This window comes from Arvicanthis niloticus, chromosome 3, assembly GCF_011762505.2.
Source record: "Arvicanthis niloticus isolate mArvNil1 chromosome 3, mArvNil1.pat.X, whole genome shotgun sequence".
NCBI lineage: Eukaryota > Metazoa > Chordata > Mammalia > Rodentia > Muridae > Arvicanthis > Arvicanthis niloticus.
In genome coordinates, this window is record NC_047660.1 from 108500918 (window position 1) to 108518380 (window position 17463).

A 17463-nucleotide genomic window follows, 5' to 3' on the forward strand; every position below is an offset into this window, starting at 1 on the left:
CTTGACACAAGCTGGAGTTATCACAGAGAAAGGAGCCTCCCTTGAGGAAATGCTTCCATGAGATCCAGCTTTATCAATTAGTCATCAAGGGGGAGGGTCCCTTGTCGGTGGTGCCATCCCTGGGCTGGTAGTCTTGGGTTCTATAAGAAATCAAAGTTGAGCAAGGAAGGGGAAGCAAGCCAGTAAGTAACACCCCTCCATGGCCTCTGCATCAGCTCCTGCTTCCTGACCTGCTTGAGTTCCAGTCCTGACTTCCTTTGGTGATGAACAGCAATGTGGAAAGTGTAAGCTGAATTAACCCTTCCCTCCCCAACTTGCTTCTTGGTCATAATGTTTTGTGCAGGAATAGAAACTCTAAGACAGGCAATTCCTTTTTCTTGACAAAACTTTCTAAGTCAGCAGTTCTCAGTCTGTGGGTGTCAGATATCAGATACTGACATTATGATTTGTAACAGTAGCAAAATTACAGTTATGAAGTAGCAATGAAAATAATTTTATGGTTGGGGGATCTCCACAACATGAGGAACTGTGTGAAAGAGTCGCAGCTTTAGGAAGGTTGAGGACCACTGATCTACGTTATCATGGTCTCATAACACATGTACATGTTTTATTTAGTTGATTTCTCTTGTCTTTGATAATTCCTATACTCCCTTCTCATTTTCCCTAACTATCTCAAAATTTCCTTTTGTTTGTTATTGGGTGTTGTTTGTTTTTTTTTTTTTTAACACAGGACCTCATTAAGAAGCATAGGCTGGCTTCAAACCTGAAGTCTTCTGGCCCCAACCTCTTGAGTGCCTCTGTTAGGATTACAGGCAGCACACCTGCCCTGGCTGCATTTGGTATTTTAATTGAGACTGAATTCCATTGGAATTGCATATGGATAGAGGGTGGCTTGACATTCTCTTAAGAGAGCTGGGCTTTTTAAAAATCCAAGTAAAAAGTCTGTCTTTGCACTTCTGTGAACAATGTTATTTTCCCTGGATTGGCTTCTGTGTGCTAAATAAATGGTTAAAGGGTACTTAGACTGAAGCACCGAGATCAAGAGTTTAAAGCTGAATGACTGGGTACAGAGGGAGTTTGGGGCCAGTCTGGGTTACATGAGATATTGTCTCAAAAAGAAAGAAAGAAAGAAAGAAAGAAAGAAAGAAAGAAAGAAAGAAAGAAAGGAAGAAAGAAAGAAAAGTAAATGGAAAGCAACTAGTAGTATATTGGGGAAAAGGACTGAGGGAACTTCCTTCACAGCCAGTCTGTAGAAGAGAACTGTCCCCATCTATGCTTGGCCCAGGGAATGGCACTATTAGAAGGTGTGGCCCTGTTGGAGTAGGTGTGTCATTGTGAGCATGGGTTTAAGACCCTAGTCCTAGCTGCCTGGAAGCCATTCTTCCACTAGTAGCCTTCAGATGAAGATGTAGAACTCTCAGTTCCTCCTGCACCATGCCTGCCTGGATGCTGCCAAGCTCCTGCCTTGATGATAACGGACTGAACCTCAGAACCTATAAGCCAGCCCCAATTAAATGCTGTCCTTATAAGAGTTGCCTTGGTCATGGTGTCTGTTCACAACAATAAAACCCTAACTAAGACATCTCTCTGCCTTCACCCAGATGCCCAGATGATATTAAGGAGATAACCTGGACAGAAGGCTCTGTGGCTTTTTAACAGAAGCCTCTTCTCCAACATCCCATGCTCCCCAGACTGTAGAGCCCAGAGTCTTATCGCTCAATCCAGCTGAGCAAGAGTCTGACACAGTCCATCCCAGGGTAATGGGGGTATGACAGGGTCTAGGGCCCCCGAGACACAGTCAAGATGATGACAGGGTCATAGAGGTTTGTGCTTGTCTCTTTATTGTTTCTGTCCAGGGGCCCTGTGGTAGGAGAGGCAGGCAGGGGAGGTGGTACCCTCCCACCAACCTGAGCCCACTCTCTGCCTCTCTCTTCTTTTCTTTCCAGCTTCTCACTCATCCTCTCTCCTTCTGTAGCTCCTGCTCCCACATCCAGCACCTTCCAGTTCTCTCTCACAGCCCCTGCTTACCAAGCCCATCCTGGGCTGGGATGGGGAAGAGAGGGGCCATGAGGACATTTTTCAGGCCCCCACTCTCCATCTCAGTTTGCTGAGGCTTCATTCTGTCTCTAACCCAGGCTGGGGATGTCCACAAAGCTCTGTCCTGACCCCACATATCCCAACACCCTCTCTGGTACCCTCTTCTAAGCCAGGGGTCACAAGGGTGGAAGGGAAAGGGTCATGACTTGAGCTGGGTTCTTTCTTAAGAGCCAGGCTTGACAACTGCCAGTAACCAGGGCTCATGGGAGGGTCTGTGGAGGTGGCTGAGGGGTTTCCTGGGGCTGGGGAGCATGAAGACCACAAAGGGGTGATCGGTGAGGAGGGGTCAGAGGCTGCGAGTGGAGAAAAGTGCCCAGGTGTGACATCCGAGAGTGGAAGAGGCTGGCTTCAGGAGGCAGTGAGGACAGGGCCAGGACACTGAACTCCTGGCTTACAGCACTTCGTGTTGTTGCTGTGTGGCCTCGCTGACAACCTAAGCAGGAGGAGAAGGCCAATCTATCCACTGCTGGCTAAGAAGAGCCTCACCCACAGTTACTTCATCCCAAGGCAGCAAGGCCCACTCAACCCCACCCAGAGTTGGGAGCCACCCAGCTGGTGAAAGACACCCAGCTGTCAGACACCCCTATTACTCCTAAGGACAAGGGGTCCAACACGACTCACCTCTCCATCCCGGGTCTCAATGGTCTTGATCATCACTGTCTTTTTGGTGTGGACTTCAGAACCCCTTTGCTCAGGGCTGGTTTCTGTAATAGACCCACCAGATGCTCAGCCAGGCCAAGTTAATACCTAAGCTGCACCATGACTGGAAATCCACCCCAGGCTGCATTTCTCCAGGTACTAGCTGATTTTCACCTTCTTCGTGACAACTGTCTGACTTCTTCGAGACCTTGTCCTTGAACTCGACACCCAACAGATGATTTAGAGCTATGGGTCAGTCTTGCTTCAAGAGCCAAAAGATTGTGCTGTGGGCTGGTACAGGATAGTAGGGGACCCAAGGTCCAGGATCAATATTCATGTTTCCTTCCTGCCTTGCTCTCTCTCCACCTCTGGATTTTTAGAAGAGTCCCAAATGATGAGTTTATGTCTGTGGACTCTCCTCTAAGACAGAACCTCAAAGCCCAGGCCTATAGACTTGCTAGAAGAACTTACAGAGTCCAGGATGAGCTGTTTAATGTCTTAATGCAGCTGGAGCTAGTCACTGATTCACGGACCCTACTGTGCCTCAGTTTCCTCTCTGGGAAACAGCAGGCATGAAATTTCCCTTACTGTGGCTCAGAGCTGCTGATATGCGGCAAACGTGATTTAATATGCAGAACACATACTTGGTATCTGAATAAACAAATAAGTGAAAAAAAGAAATCTGAGTTTCATAGTGGGGGTCACATTTAGTTCCGTGGTGTCAGGAGTTTGGCGTTCATGAGTCCCTGAGCAAGCAACTAGCCTGTAATGAACATTTGACTCGGTGGAGCACAGCGTGTATTTTTCCTGATGGAAATGAACATCGAAGACATAAAAGGTTTGATCTAGGAAAGGAGAAGCTGCCAAGATCTCCGACTTGCTTTCCTAATGTATCATTAGTGAATGCTTTTCTGCTCTCTGGGGTTGGGAAGCCACTTGATCTGCATATTATTAATGTCAGGATGGCAACGTGCCCTCAAAGCTCGTTCACCTCATTGTTTGGCTTTGCTAAAATTTGGCTTCTTTTTTTTTTTTTTTTTCAAATGTGCATCCAACATCTTTCTCCCACAAATGGGGCACTCAACAAACAGCCAGAGAACGGTGTGCCAAGTGCTCTCTGGCAGCATTCCAGACAGTTCATGAGCAAGGGGTACCTTCCTGCACAGAGAACGAGATGCTCCTACTGCCAAGGGGACACCCCTGCAGCTTCCTGAGTTTGAGATTCAGGACATATTTGATTCTTGAGAAGCAATAAACCAGAAGACTGGGGGGATTGTAGTCAGAACAATAGAACAGAGACAAGCACCAGCATCACCACCACCACCTCGGTGGTGCTCTATCTACAGTCTTCTTTTCCTTTCATGCCTGGCTCCCTCCAGGGTTCTATTCTTCTCTCCTGACAGGCTTGAGTGTCCCAAACAGTCCCTTCAGCCCTCCTCTACCATCCAGCTCACACTCACCTCGGAAGTTGAGAGCAGAGAAGGTCTGGATAGGCAGGTTGATCCTGAAGAGGGAGAGACCATGTCCCCAGAGGGTTAAGAACACTCCAATCTCCCCCTGATATCCTGCTCATCACTCTTTAGTCTGGTTCTCCACAAACATTTCCAGTTGTTCCAGCTGTCCCAGCCCCACTGAGCCTGATACTCTTACTCTTCACAGTGCACAGATCAAGAACCAACTCTAGCTGTCCCAGAAATTGCCCCTTCTAGAAAGTTCACCCATTCTAATCCTGATCTCAGGCACGACTAACCCTACTGCACCCTTCAGGCCCCCAGATCTTTCTTGCTCCTGGCACTAGTGGGGGGCATGAATGTTAGCTGTGAAACTCACGTTGTACCCACTCCCCAGGCAGGCTAGATCCAGGAGTGAGCCATTTAGAGGATCTGGCTCTAGCTACCTTAAAAGGTCATTCATGTTGTGTTAGATGTACTTTCTACAAAATGCAGGGGCTGGGAATGGAGCCCAGTTGGTAGATAGATGGCTAAGCATGCACGAAGCTGTGGTTCAATCCCCAGCACCACAGGCACCAGGCATGGTGGCATAGCATGTTCAGGTCCCACCATTTAGGGAATGGAGACAAGAGGAATGGGTGTTCAAGGTCATCCTTGAACTACATGGCGCCGGGCGGTGGTGGCACACGTCTTTAATCCCAGCACTTGGGAGGCAGAGGCAGGCAGATTTCTGAGTTTGAGGCCAGCCTGGTCTTCAGAGTGAGTTCCAGGACAGCCAGAGCTACACAGTGAAATCCTGTCTCGAAAAACAAAAACAAAAACAAAAAAAAACAAAAAAACAAACAAACAAACTAAAAATAACTACATGGCATGTATGAGGCCAGACTGAGCTATCTTAGACCCTTCTCAAAAGAAACAAATAAAAACCCTGAATTCTCTGTGTAAATCTATACCTAGACATGCTGCCATGCTTTATGATTACTGATGGGTACCATTTGTTGGCATAATTGGTCCGTATTAAATTGACATTAAACTTACATGCAACAAAAATATTAGAGTACATCTATCTAGTGAGTTTTGAGAAGTATATTTCCATGTAACTGCCAGTACAATCCAGATTTATAATATTTCTTTCTCCCAGAAGATTCCCTTACAGGTCTGTCTCTCTCTCTCTCTCTCTCTCTCTCTCTCTCTCTCTCTCTCTCTCTCTCTCTCTCTGTGTGTGTGTGTGTGTGTGTGTGTGTGTGTGTGTGTGTGTGTGTGTGTTGGTTTTTGTTTTTTTGAGGCAGGGTTTCTTTATATAACCATGGCTGTCCTGGAACTCACTTCGTAGACTAGGCTGGCCTTGAACTTAAAAGACCCACCTGCCTCTGCCTCCCCTGCACTGGGATTAAAGGCGGGTACCACTTCTGTTGGGTCACAGTCCTGTTTCTTGTGTCTAGAGTTTGAGTTGATTGCTTTGAGCACATCATCTGTGTTTTCTCCTTTGAGCATAAGTGACTGTGTGTGTTTATATGTGTATTCACCTTAGCCTCCTCTCTAAGGCCATCTGTGTGCATGGATTCCCGCTTCTCCATTTCTCTGTCTGTCTCTAGCCCCGCCCCCTCTATCTCATCATTTTCCACTTTGCTTTCATGGCTCCCCTGACTGGCAGTAATATTTTATTACTGATTGCCAAATATGATTTTATGCTGTGGGTTCTTAATTCTAAAGGTGGATAAGGGAATACTTAGACTCATCTCTCTCTCTCTCTTTCTCTCTCTCTCCTCTCTCTTTCTCTCTCTTTAATAAAAAGCTGTTAATTACATCGTGCTTTACCCAGGTGGCCCTCGTTAATTTTCTGCAATGGGCAGAATGGTGGCCTCTTGTATAAAACTGTTTCTGGGTCTTGTTGAGATATAGGGTGAACTGGGCTCCTAGCACCTAAACCCTCACCTGCTCTCCTCGCCCTCCAGCAGCTTCCGGTAGGTGGCGATCTCCACATCCAAGGCCATCTTCACATTGAGCAGGTCCTGGTACTCCCGCAGATGGCGGGCCATCTCATCCTTTAGGTGCCGGATCTCCTCCTCCAGGCGCGCAATGTTGTCCTGATAGCCACTGGCCTCGCTGGCGAAGCGATCCTCCAGTTCCCTCATCTGCCTCATCAGGGAGTCGTTCTGCAAGGGATGAGGGGGTCCAAGTCAAGGGTAGGCTCTGAGCATGTCTAGGGAGGAGGGCCTTAGAGAACCCAGATGGAAATGAGACCCAGTGTTGGAAGTTGGAGGCACCTCCACGCGGTCATGGTCAGGTAGAAGAACCCTCAGAGGTTTTTTTTCTTAGCTGTGGAACCCTGAGCTCTAGTAAAGTATTACGTGGCCATTCAGAATAAACCACCTAAAAAGGAGTGTCTATACCAGGCATCCAACCTTACAATGAGACACCCCAGGACTCATCTGATTCCTTAGTACCCAACCAGGAATCCATCCATCTGGTTTTACCTCTCTGTGAGTTGAGGAGATGAAAGCCCCCAGAGGGTCTGTAATGGGCCCTTAAGTGTCACAGGGTGAGGGTCTGAGCTAAGCTGCAGGCAGAAAGAAAGCTGAGGTTGTAGGGTGAGGAGGGACTCACAGTGCCCTTGAGGGCATCAATCTCGCAGGTGTAGGACTGTATCTGGTGGCGGTATTCCATCATCTCCTGCTTGGCCTGGCGCAGAGCGTCATTGTTCTTATTGGCTGCCTGAGTCAAGTCTGAAACCTGAGGGCAGAGAAAGGGTCTCTGAGATGAAGAGAAGCAGGATGCAGTGTAGGCAAGGGAATATAGAGAGTATAGGTTCATGCTACTCCATGGATGCAAGTACAGGAAGCATTTCACACGGAGATAGAAGAGGATAGGTGCCAGAGTTCCTAGGCTAGACCACCCACCTTGGACTTGTACCATTCTTCAGCCTCAGATATGTTCTTAGCTGCAATGGTCTCATACTGAGCCCGGATGTCCCTGAGGGCAGCTGTGAGGTCTGGCTTGGACATGTCCATCTCCACCTGGACCTGCTGTTCCTGAAGCTGGGCCTGAAGCTCACGGATCTCCTGCAGAGCACAGCGGGGACTTCAGTCCCCTTCTGGACACCCCCCCCCCCAGCTCCTTCACACACCCCCTCATTTCAGAGTTAGCCCTCCCCCCTTTCTAGTTGCCTTCACCATCACCCAAGGGCCCTGGTACCTCTTCGTGCACTTTCTTAAGGAATGCAATCTCCTCGTTGAGTGACTCGATTCTGCGCTCTAGGTCAATTCTAGCTAGAGTGGCTGCATCCACATCCTGGATGGAGGAAATGACAATGTCAGGTCAGGAACAGCTCAAGTGGGGACCAGAGAGAGAGGAGAGATGACTGCTGGGGACCAAAGAGGGCTCACCGCTCGGAAGGCAGCCAGGTTGTTCTCTGCTTCTTCTCTCAGTTGGATTTCCTCCTGTAGCCTAGCCAGGACAGACAGACAGACAGACAGACAGACAGACAGAGAGAACTAGTGAGGGACAGAGCCAGCTGTAGAAAACTACTGGCTGGGGACCTATCTGGGAGCCAGCTCAGGACACAGGGACAAGTGTTGGTGGTTGGGTAGAAACAAGAGGCCCAGGAAAAAAAAGCAGCAGAGGCCCCGCCCACGGGGGGGGGGAGCAGGAAGTGGCTCAGTCTCAACCCTGGAGCCACACCCTTGAAGTCTTGTGTCCCAGATAGACTGACCTCCCCCGGGGTTAGGAAGTCTGTTTTATTTTATCCACTTCTGTGTTCCCAAGCTTAGCCTGACCCATGTAGGAGCTAAATAAATGTTTGTGACTTTGGTGGCAAGAAGGTGACTATGCTCAGCTGGGTAAACAGAAACAGGACCGTCGGTACGGAGTCTTTTCTGTCTTAAAAAAAAATTTTTTTTTAAAGTTTCTAAAACAAATCTTGTTATGTAGGCCCGGTTGGCTTTCTACTTGCTCTGTATCTCAGGCTTGCCTAGAACTCATGGCAATTCTCCTGTATCATCCTCCCAAGTGCTGGAATTACAGGGGTGTGCCCCTCATATCTGGACTACTCAGCCTTTTTTACTGAATCATGGTGGAATGGGCCACAGCTCTTATGCATTGTCCTCTTCACTCAAGCCTGGCCATTTACCTAGTGCCATAGCATTGCCTCAGCTAGGCCCAGGGCTCAAGCTCCCCACCCAACCTTCCCTTGGGCCTCATCACAGCTGAGCTGAAAGCTACTGCCTGGCTTCCCTCCTGCTCTTCCCAGCCCATCCATCCTTCCGGGCTCCCATCAGCCTCTCTTCTCCTTCTGACCGTGCCCTGGTCCTTTCCTTGGTTATGGTCATCACCACACTGTCACTCCAGTAACTTAGCACCCTTTCAAAGGCAGCTGCCCACTGTGCACTAGGCAAGGTCCCCCCAGTTCTCTCAGTCTACCTCCCCAAGACAACTACTCCAGTGTTACATAGAAGGAGTCACGGAAAGATCCGGAGTCCATCTCTACTTAGCGAACACTGTGGAATGACCTTTTCCAAACATGGGCTGAGAAGGGTCTCAGGCTCCGGGAGGTGGGTGCCTGCAGGGGAATGGGGATGAGGGGGAAAGATGTGGGAGGCGCTGGGCCCTCACTTGGCTTTGAGCCTCTGCAGGTCGTCTATCAGGTTGTCACGCTCCACGTCGACCCGGGCGCGCTGGTTGGTGAGCACCTCCACTTGGCGCCGCAGCTCGCGCATCTCCTCCTCGTAGAGCTCGGCGACCCGAGTCGGCTCGCGGCCCTTGAGCCTGTTGACTTCGGCGGCGAGCGCGGCGTTTTGCTGCTCCAAGAAGCGCACCTTTTCGATGTAGTTGGCGAAGCGGTCATTGAGCTCTTGAAGCTCCACCTTCTCGTTGGTGCGCGTGGCCAGGAACTCCTGGTTCACCGCGTCGGCCAGCGAGAAGTCCAGCAGCTCGCCCGCGCCATAGGATGGCGCTCGGGTGTTCCCCAGCCGGCTAGCCCTCAGCGACCCCAAGCCTCCGGCCCCGCCCGACGTGCGCGACACCTGGTACACGCGGGATGTCATCGAGCTCGAGGAGCCCTTGGTACCGAAGCCTGCTCGAGGGAACACAGGAGAGCTCAGCGGGGAACCCAGCGAGAAGCCGGGGGCGCCGCCGAAGGTGCGGCGGTAGGAGGACACGCGCTGGCTGGACGAGTAGGCCTGGCTCATGGTGGCGGCGTGGACGAGGCTGGGAGGACGCACAGAGGAGGCAGCGGGCGGGCAGCCGGCTGGAGAGTGGATGTGAAGAGGGGAGACGGAGCCCCTTAGCTGTCCGCACTATTTGTAGCCCTCCTGACATCACCCCCCGCTGCCCCTCCCCTGACAGCTGCAGGATCCCTCTGTCCTGCCAGGAAAAGGGCGGCCGCAGGCGAGGGGGCGGGGAGGCCAGCTCCCCCGCAAGAGGCCTGCGCCCCTGGACAGCCCCAAGAGGACAGAAGACAGGCAGGCCTGCTGGCTTTCACAGGGTAGGGAGCTGACAGGAGACCCCTGGCTGGCCTCTTTTTTTTTCCATTTGGATGCCTGCCTTATCCTGGGGAAAGCGGGCTCTGAGAATTTCATTTGTTTGAGGCCGTCTATTTTCTCCGAGGCGAGGTTTTAGGTTATTAGAACAAACAAGAAGGACCCCCGAAGTGTTTTATTTGCAAAAGTTGCCTAGAAAATGCTGAGGTTTCCAACGACTATAGACAAAGCTCAGACAGGAGTCTGCCAGCCTATCAAAGGAGTCTCTGGGTAGGCCTGTAGGGTAGGCACATGTTAGTCAGAGAGTGACCCTGGCCAGTGCCTGATTTCGAACGCATACCGCATACCGCTTACACCTGGGTTTTAACTCTGAGCCTCAGTTTCTCTTAGGAGAAATGTAGGCCCTTCTGCTTCCCTCAAGTTTATAACCAGCAAGATAGTTTCCAGAAAGATTCTGATGGCTGTCTCCGAGTGTAGTCACACCCCCGCATTGCCTTTGCCTGACTCCTGCGCCCGTCTCCCTCGCCCCCTCTCTGATTCATCCCCCTACTCACACCGCCCACACCCACTCACACCATGGGTTTGTGTTTTGTCAGGAGGTGCATGTCAAGCCAGCCATCTCCCTGGCAGCAACAGCTGCCAAGGCGAAATACCAGAGCTGGTATTTATAGAGGAGAAGGAGAACACGGGCTAGGAAGCAAGGTACAGGAGAGTCGTTCTGGGGACCAGGAGCCAGGCACCTGAGGAGATAGAGGCGTCAAACTTCAGTCACTCCAGGACCCCAACAAAGATGAAACCCTGGAGTGTGTTTGCTTTCCTTTTCCTATCCCGACTCCCAAAGCACAAGGCATTCGCTGACCCCCTAATGGCATCTATGCTTCTCTGTGCACATTACTGTGGTTCTTCACTTAGGCTTGACCCTTCTAGAATGAAAACCCGGGTAATAGAGTACTAGATTAGAAGTCCATAGCTCAACCCTAGAAACAGAGCACTGGGTTAGGAGCTGTTGTCCTACCCAGGGCTGGTCAGAAAGAAAGAGGTGCTAAAAAGCATGTCCTTGACTCTCAGGATTCTTAGTCATTGAGTGAGGCCAGGCGGCTTTACATCACTGTGCAATAAGCCTTTGAACAGGCCAGGGAGACAATAAAGCATAAAACAACAATAACAACAATGCCTTATATGTACTGATCTCTGCTGAGAACACCATGCCTGTGACTCCCCAGTTCTCCAACAGCACCATGAAGCCGGGGCTGTGTAAATGCCATTTGTGTAGCCTAGCATAGTGAAGTAGCCTGACTACAGGGTCTAGGTTATTTCTCTGCCAGTGGAATGAGCCAATTCAAGCCAGATTAGATTATGTTAAAGGCAGGTTTATTGGGGAGCAGCTCTCAAGGGAGTTCACTGGTCCCAAGTATTGAGGCCAGGGGAGTTGCCATGGGAATGGGAGGGGAGGGAAGAGAAAGAGAAAAAGGGCTCCAGCTCAGAGAGAGAAGGAGAGGAGAAACCGAAATGTCTGGATTATGTAGGGATGAGCCTCTGGGGAAAGGGCAGCCCAGTCCCTGGGCTGGAAAGTTGAAGGTTGAGGGCAGGGTATCCCAGGTAGGAGCTGAGGGATGCTGGGAAAACCTGGAGACCAAGTCTGCCTTGGTGTGTGAAGTATGTGCCTCCTCTGTTCCTTGTCCCCAGGTCTGAAACCAAACACTAGGCTTTGGCTCTAGACTGGATGCGTTTACAGCAAGGGGACTGTGAAGGACGGCTACAGCAGTCTTTTCAAAGCCTTTCACATTAAGCAGCTACTTTTTTTTCCCCGAGACACATTTATGAAATGGATGGGGAGCTCCAGATATTCTTATCCAGGCTTCAAGTCAGTGCAAGCTGTTATGTTCTAGTTATTTTGGGGCCTCCGCTCCCAATCTAGATTGTATGCCTCTAGAGAATTTTGGGGCTGTATGGATCCTTTACACATCCTAGGCAGCACCTTCAGTTGTCATTGTCATTGTCATTTTCTGGCCCTTGTCCTTCTGGATGACACTTCACACCTTCTCGCAGCACAGAGTGGCTACGTGACTCAGATCTCCGCCATTGCATCGCCTGACTGTAAGGGGTCAATCAGAGACCTCTGGAATGTATGAATAAAATGGTTAAACTGGTCCCTGCAGTGGCCTTGTTTCCTGACTTCTGTTGAATGGGGTGGAAGATGTCAACATGATACACATGGAGAGCTGGGGAGGAGAAGCTGTTGGCCTGGGTGTGGTCCACAGCTCCAACTCCTAGGCCCTTGTCACGCTTTGTCCCCTATTTGGATCAAGAAACTCCTTTTTCCATTAGATTCCATAATTTTCTTGATGTTGGCTCTAGTCATCTGCAATCCAAAAAGCAGGGTGTGTGAGGACACTGCTATGGATGCATAGGACACTCCTAGGAAGCTGCTAAGAAGGACATTGCTGGGGCTTTGTGAGCCATCCCTAGTACACAGAAGGGATTGGCCTTCAGGCCAGCCCTAGCCTTTAGTTGCTTGGTGAAATGAGGCAGAAAACAAATAAATAAATCGCATCATCTCTAGTCAAAATCAACAACTACCAGGCTCTTGGCTTCAAACCAATTGGGACTTTTTCCAAGATGCGGTTCCACTCCTGAGGATCTACCACCATGGATAGCAGTAAAACTACACCCTGGCGCCTGAAAGGCAGGAGAAAAGGGAACGCCCCAAAACATGCTCTGAGAAGGCGCTGGAGCAAAACCTTGGTCTCCCGAGAGAACTGGGAACTGCTGGGAACTGGACACTAAAAATAATCATTGTCTTCCCAAATGGGCAATGCCCATGATCAAAACACAAGGTATATATATATATATATATATATATATATATATATATATATAAAAGTTTAAAGTGAACAGTCATGGGCTCCCATTTTTCAATAGTTAACTATTCCACTCCGCCCCCTAACCCCTGCCCCCACCCCGCCCCTGAGCCACACAACCAAGTTTAGGTGGTGGCTGCTGTTATCTTTGATCATACATATGGAGCTGACCTTTATTTTTTCATTTTGTAGCCTAGACTTATAATTCTCCTGCCTTAGCTTCCAGAGTGCTAGGATTACAGGTGAGCATGACCACACCTGGCTTTTTTCCCCTTTTAAAATATTGTACATGCTGTTCTGAGGCAAGTTGTTGTCAGTGAACACAGGTGTCTTAGAAAGTGGCCTGTTTTAGTTCCCTCATAACTGAGTCCTGTTTTTATCATTATAAAATATATGTGACATAAAACTGGCCTTTATTTGCTTGCTTTGTTTATTTGTTCTCAAAGCCAATCATGGTGGCCCATGCCTTTATTCCCAACAGAGGCAGCCAGATCTCTGTGGGTTCAAGGCTAGCCTGGTCTACATAGTGAATTCCAGGACAGTCAGAGCTACACAGAGAAATGTTTTCTCAAAAAGCCAAACCAACCAACCAAACAAACAAACAAGCAAAAACCAAAACAAAACAAAAACTGTTAAAATGTAAACTGAGGCGAGAATCTTAAAAATTTTTTTAATTATTTCTATGTATATGGGTGTTTTGCCTGTGTGTATGTATGCATGCATATATGTATGTATGTGCTCCACATGTATGTGGTGTCTGAGAAGTCTAGAAGAAGGTGTAGGACTCCCTGGAACTGGAGTTACAGATTGGGGTGATGAAGACCTCAGGCAGCAAGTGAGCAAGATGAGGTGAGCCGGAAGAAGAGAAGACAGGCTTCAGAAAGTAGCTCATTTAATTAGGGGTGGGGCACAGAGGTTTTTTTAAACCTTTGGGGATGATTGGGGCTATCTGGGTCATGTACAGGATTGGTGGGACCAGGGTGCTGAGGATGCCTCATTTGCATAAGGAGGAATTCCAGGTGCTGCTGCCATGACCTTATAAGGAGAGAGGAAGTTTAACCTGGCTGCAACCAAGTGACTTCCTGTGGTGTGGGCAAAGGTGAGGGGGGCACAGAACTACAAGCACCAGGACTTACAGGCCCGAGGCAGGGGAGGGAGGGGTCCCAATTCCTACCTTTCTGGAAATGAGATTTCTGGGGTTGGACTGGCTCCTCTCGGTTCCACGATTCCCCACCCCACAACTGTGAGCTTTGATGTAGATGTTGGGAATTGAACCGTGCTCCTTTAGAAGAGCAGACAGTGTTGTGTTCTTAACTGTTGAGCCAACTCTCCTGTCCCAACAAATCTTCTTGATTCATTTGAACTGTATACTGGGTATACAGTTCAGTTGCCTAACATACACAAAGCCTTGGGTTTGATCCCTACTACTGCATAAACTGGGCACAAGCCTAGACTCCTGGGACTTCAGAGACAGACGCAGGAGAATTAGAAGTTCAAGTTCATTTTTGGCTCCATAACAACTTTGAGGCTAGCCTGGGCTACAAATTTGAAAAAAAAAAAAAAAACCAAACAAACCAATAATTGCTGGAGTTTATTGGTGCTAACAATGGTTTCTGACTTAGGCAGTTGCAAAAAGAAGTGGTTCCAGCTAAATAAAGGGAGCATGATGGGGAGGCCCTTACTGGTCAGACACAGAGGGAGAGCAAAGACAATGGTTGGTTGGTTGCTGCTCTGGGGTTGTCTCCCTTTGTCTCTTCAATTAGAAATCCCAGTCTGTACCTGTTGGCTGTTTCTGTTTATTTGAGCTACGTTCTCTAAGCTCTTTCTTTCCTTCTTTCTCTTCTTCCTATTTCCTCTCTCCCTTTCTTTGTTTGTTCTGAGATGGGGTTTGCAACACAGCCCAGCCTCACCTTGAACTTATTCTATACCCCAGCCTGACTTGGAACTTTCCATTCCTCTGCCTTAGTCTTCCACGTTGCTAGGATTACAGGTCTGTGGCACCAAGCCTGAATCTGTTTCCTTTTAGTATGGTCTTTGAAAAGAAATAGCTCCAATTAGGTTTCACATATATTTTCGGAGTAAGCAAGGATTCCATTACTTATGAACCCTGACCGGCTTTTTCAACTCAGGGATTCTTCAGCCCATTTAAACACCATATTTTATTTCTGTCTCCATGGATTTGATTGCAGTAGGTAACTCATGTGCATGGAGTCATAAAATATTTGTCTCCTTGTGAGTGGTCTATTTAACTTAAGCCATACAATTTCAAGGTTCCTCCATGTTAGAGTAGGTTTCAGGATTCCCTTCTTTTTAATGGTCGAATAATATTCTCTCATTTGTAATGTTACTCTGCTTGTCTCCTCATCTTCCGATGGTTATTTGGGTTGTTCCCACCTTCAGTTACTATGAATAATGCTGGACACTGCACGGTAGAATATTGACCTGCCCGGCAGGACATGCCCATTAGCACAATAGCAACATGACCACTGTTGGGGTGACTAATTGCTTTCTGGTTGGATTTGGGGACTGTTCCACAGGAGGTAATTCATGCCGGGTGATGTCATCATAGTCTAGAGCTCATGGCTGGGGCCAGGGGGCTGGAGGGAGGTCACAGGCTTGATTATTGTTGTTTTGATGCCAAATTGCCTTCTAAATATTTGTATAGACTTGCAATTAGGGCTGTTCTCAACCTTGGTCAGAGAAGCTTCTTTTTGCAGTGGTGGTGGTTAATACAGAGACTCATAACTGTTCAGACTGCTGAGAATGAATGACAGTTGAATGTTCATCCCTAAACAGGACAACCTCTTCCCATGTTGACCTCTTCCTGAGCCCAGGCTCAATGAGCATCTTGGAAGAGGGGGCAGGAAGACTGTAAGAAATGGAGACCAGAAAGGATTGATGTGAAATTCTGTCTTGTGGACATGGCATGGATATTGGCCATTGCTCTCATGAACTCACAGACACTGTGGCTCCCTGTGCAAGATCAGACCAGTCAAAGTTCAAGAATGAAGGGGGTGGAGGGAGGTTCATGAGACCTCACCCCTAGCTGAGGAGCCATTGGCAATTAATAACTTCTACAGGAAAAGGAATCAGTTTTCTTTGGGTGTATGGCCACTTGCATATTGTCCCATGCTCCAGTAGGAAGTCTGCTCTGGGGGTGTGTCCCAATGCAAGTGTTACCACCTTGAAGGGAGAGGCATCCTGGCAGTCAGGAGCCAAGGAATACCACAAAGTCACACCACACAACAAACCTCACAGGAGAAATTTACTGCAAAGGAAAAACCCAGGAGGGTGGCTGCCTCTGCTCAGGTGAGAAGCAGCAGAACACTGTAATCACAGTCAAGAGTCCATGGCTGGGAACTCATACTCACCTTAGCATAACCTTCCTCCCTCAGCAGAAGGCGGAGTTTATATGGGGTTTCTTGGGGACAGAGCTTTCCAGGCTGGAGATTTCCAGGATGGGGATTGGTAGCATTTCAAGTCCTGAGCTTGGGCTTTTTACTCTGTAGGGCAGAGCTTGGCCCCTTGTGTCTGGAGGGACTGAGTCCTACCTTTAGGCTCTTAGGGTGTCCATGGTTGGAGGGTGATGGTTAGAGGTCCTCAGGGGCGGGGCCTGGCCACTGGTTCACCTCCAGGCTCCTATAGCATGAGCAGTGTACAGCCAGCATTAACTGAATTCAGTGGGGTTTGTTTTTGTTTTGTTTTTTAAAGAGCATAAGAAGTTGAGATGGAGATGTGTTGGAGGGAAGAGGGTCCAGAGCAAATTGAGTGGGAGAATGTAGGGGTGGATACAACCAAAATACATACTAAGGGCCTCGTGGTGCAGTGGGAGCATATCTACCTCCGAAATTCAGTGTACGCGTGAATAAAATTCCCAAAGAACAAAGATAAAAATGACATTTAAAAAAGTTTCTTCAGAGTCAGTGCTGGCACACACACTTGCGAGACAGAAGCAGGTGAATCTCTGTGAGTTTGAGGCCAGCCTGATCTACAGAGTGAGTCCCAGGACAGCTATGTCTACACAGATAAACCCTGTCTTAATAATAATAATAATAATAATAATAATAATAATGATAATAACAATAATAGTGGTAGTAATAATCCTCCCAGCGCTCATTATGTTCTGGTCTTGTTTGTTTTGTAACATCTGTCCTAATGAGTATGAAGTGGTACCTCACTGTGGTTTTAATTTGCATATCACTGATGATCAATGATACTAAGCATCTTTCTGTGTTTGTTGATCATCTTTGGATCTCCTTTGGATAAGTGTCTGTCCTAGTCGGGATTTCTATTGCTGTGATGAAACACAATGACCAAAAGCAAGTTGGGGGTGGGGGGGAAGAGTTTATTTGGCTTACACTTACACATTGAAGGAAGCCATCATTGAAGGAAGCCAGGACAGGAACTCAAACAGGGCAGGAACAAGGAGGCAGGGGCTGACACAGAGGCTGTGGAGGGATGCTGCTTACTGGCTTGCTCCTCATGACTTGCTCAGCCTGCTTTCTTATAGAACCCAGGACCTCCAACCCAGGGATGGCACCACCCACCATGGGCTGAGCCTTTCCCCCACTGATTACTAATTGAGAAAATGCCTTACAGCTGGATCTCATGGAGGCATTTCCTCACCTAAGGTTCCTTCCTCTCTGATGACTCTAGCTCATCCAAGTTGACACACAAAACCAACCAGTATAGTGTCTCTACATATTCCCAGCTTGTCTGAAAGCTGACTGAAAACTCACAGAAATCCTCCTGCCTCTCTCTCCAGAGTGTTGGGTTAAAGGAGTGTACCACCATGTCTGGCTCAGTGTCCAGTGTCCTTTGAGACACAATCGCCCTTTAGGTTTTGTGAAAACCAATTTAAAAATCAATTTATCTCTCTCTTTCACATCCGTTTGAAGTCATATCCAAGATATCATTTCCAAATCCAGTGACACGAAA

At 48.5% G+C, this 17463-nt stretch overlaps 1 protein-coding gene across 1 annotated transcript; it reads right to left on the reverse strand.

Annotated features, from left to right (window-relative positions):
• Positions 1-1818: 1818 nt before the first annotated feature.
• On the reverse strand, positions 1819-9476 carry Des (desmin). Its single transcript, XM_034498461.2, has 9 exons — positions 8799-9476; positions 7574-7634; positions 7383-7478; positions 7088-7249; positions 6795-6920; positions 6123-6343; positions 4197-4240; positions 2719-2801; positions 1819-2530 (listed from the first exon to the last, which is right to left on the reverse strand). The coding sequence occupies exons 1-9, from the start codon at positions 9371-9373 to the stop codon at positions 2489-2491; spliced, it is 1410 nt and encodes a 469-aa protein (XP_034354352.1). The 5' UTR covers positions 9374-9476; the 3' UTR covers positions 1819-2488.
• Positions 9477-17463: the final 7987 nt, after the last annotated feature.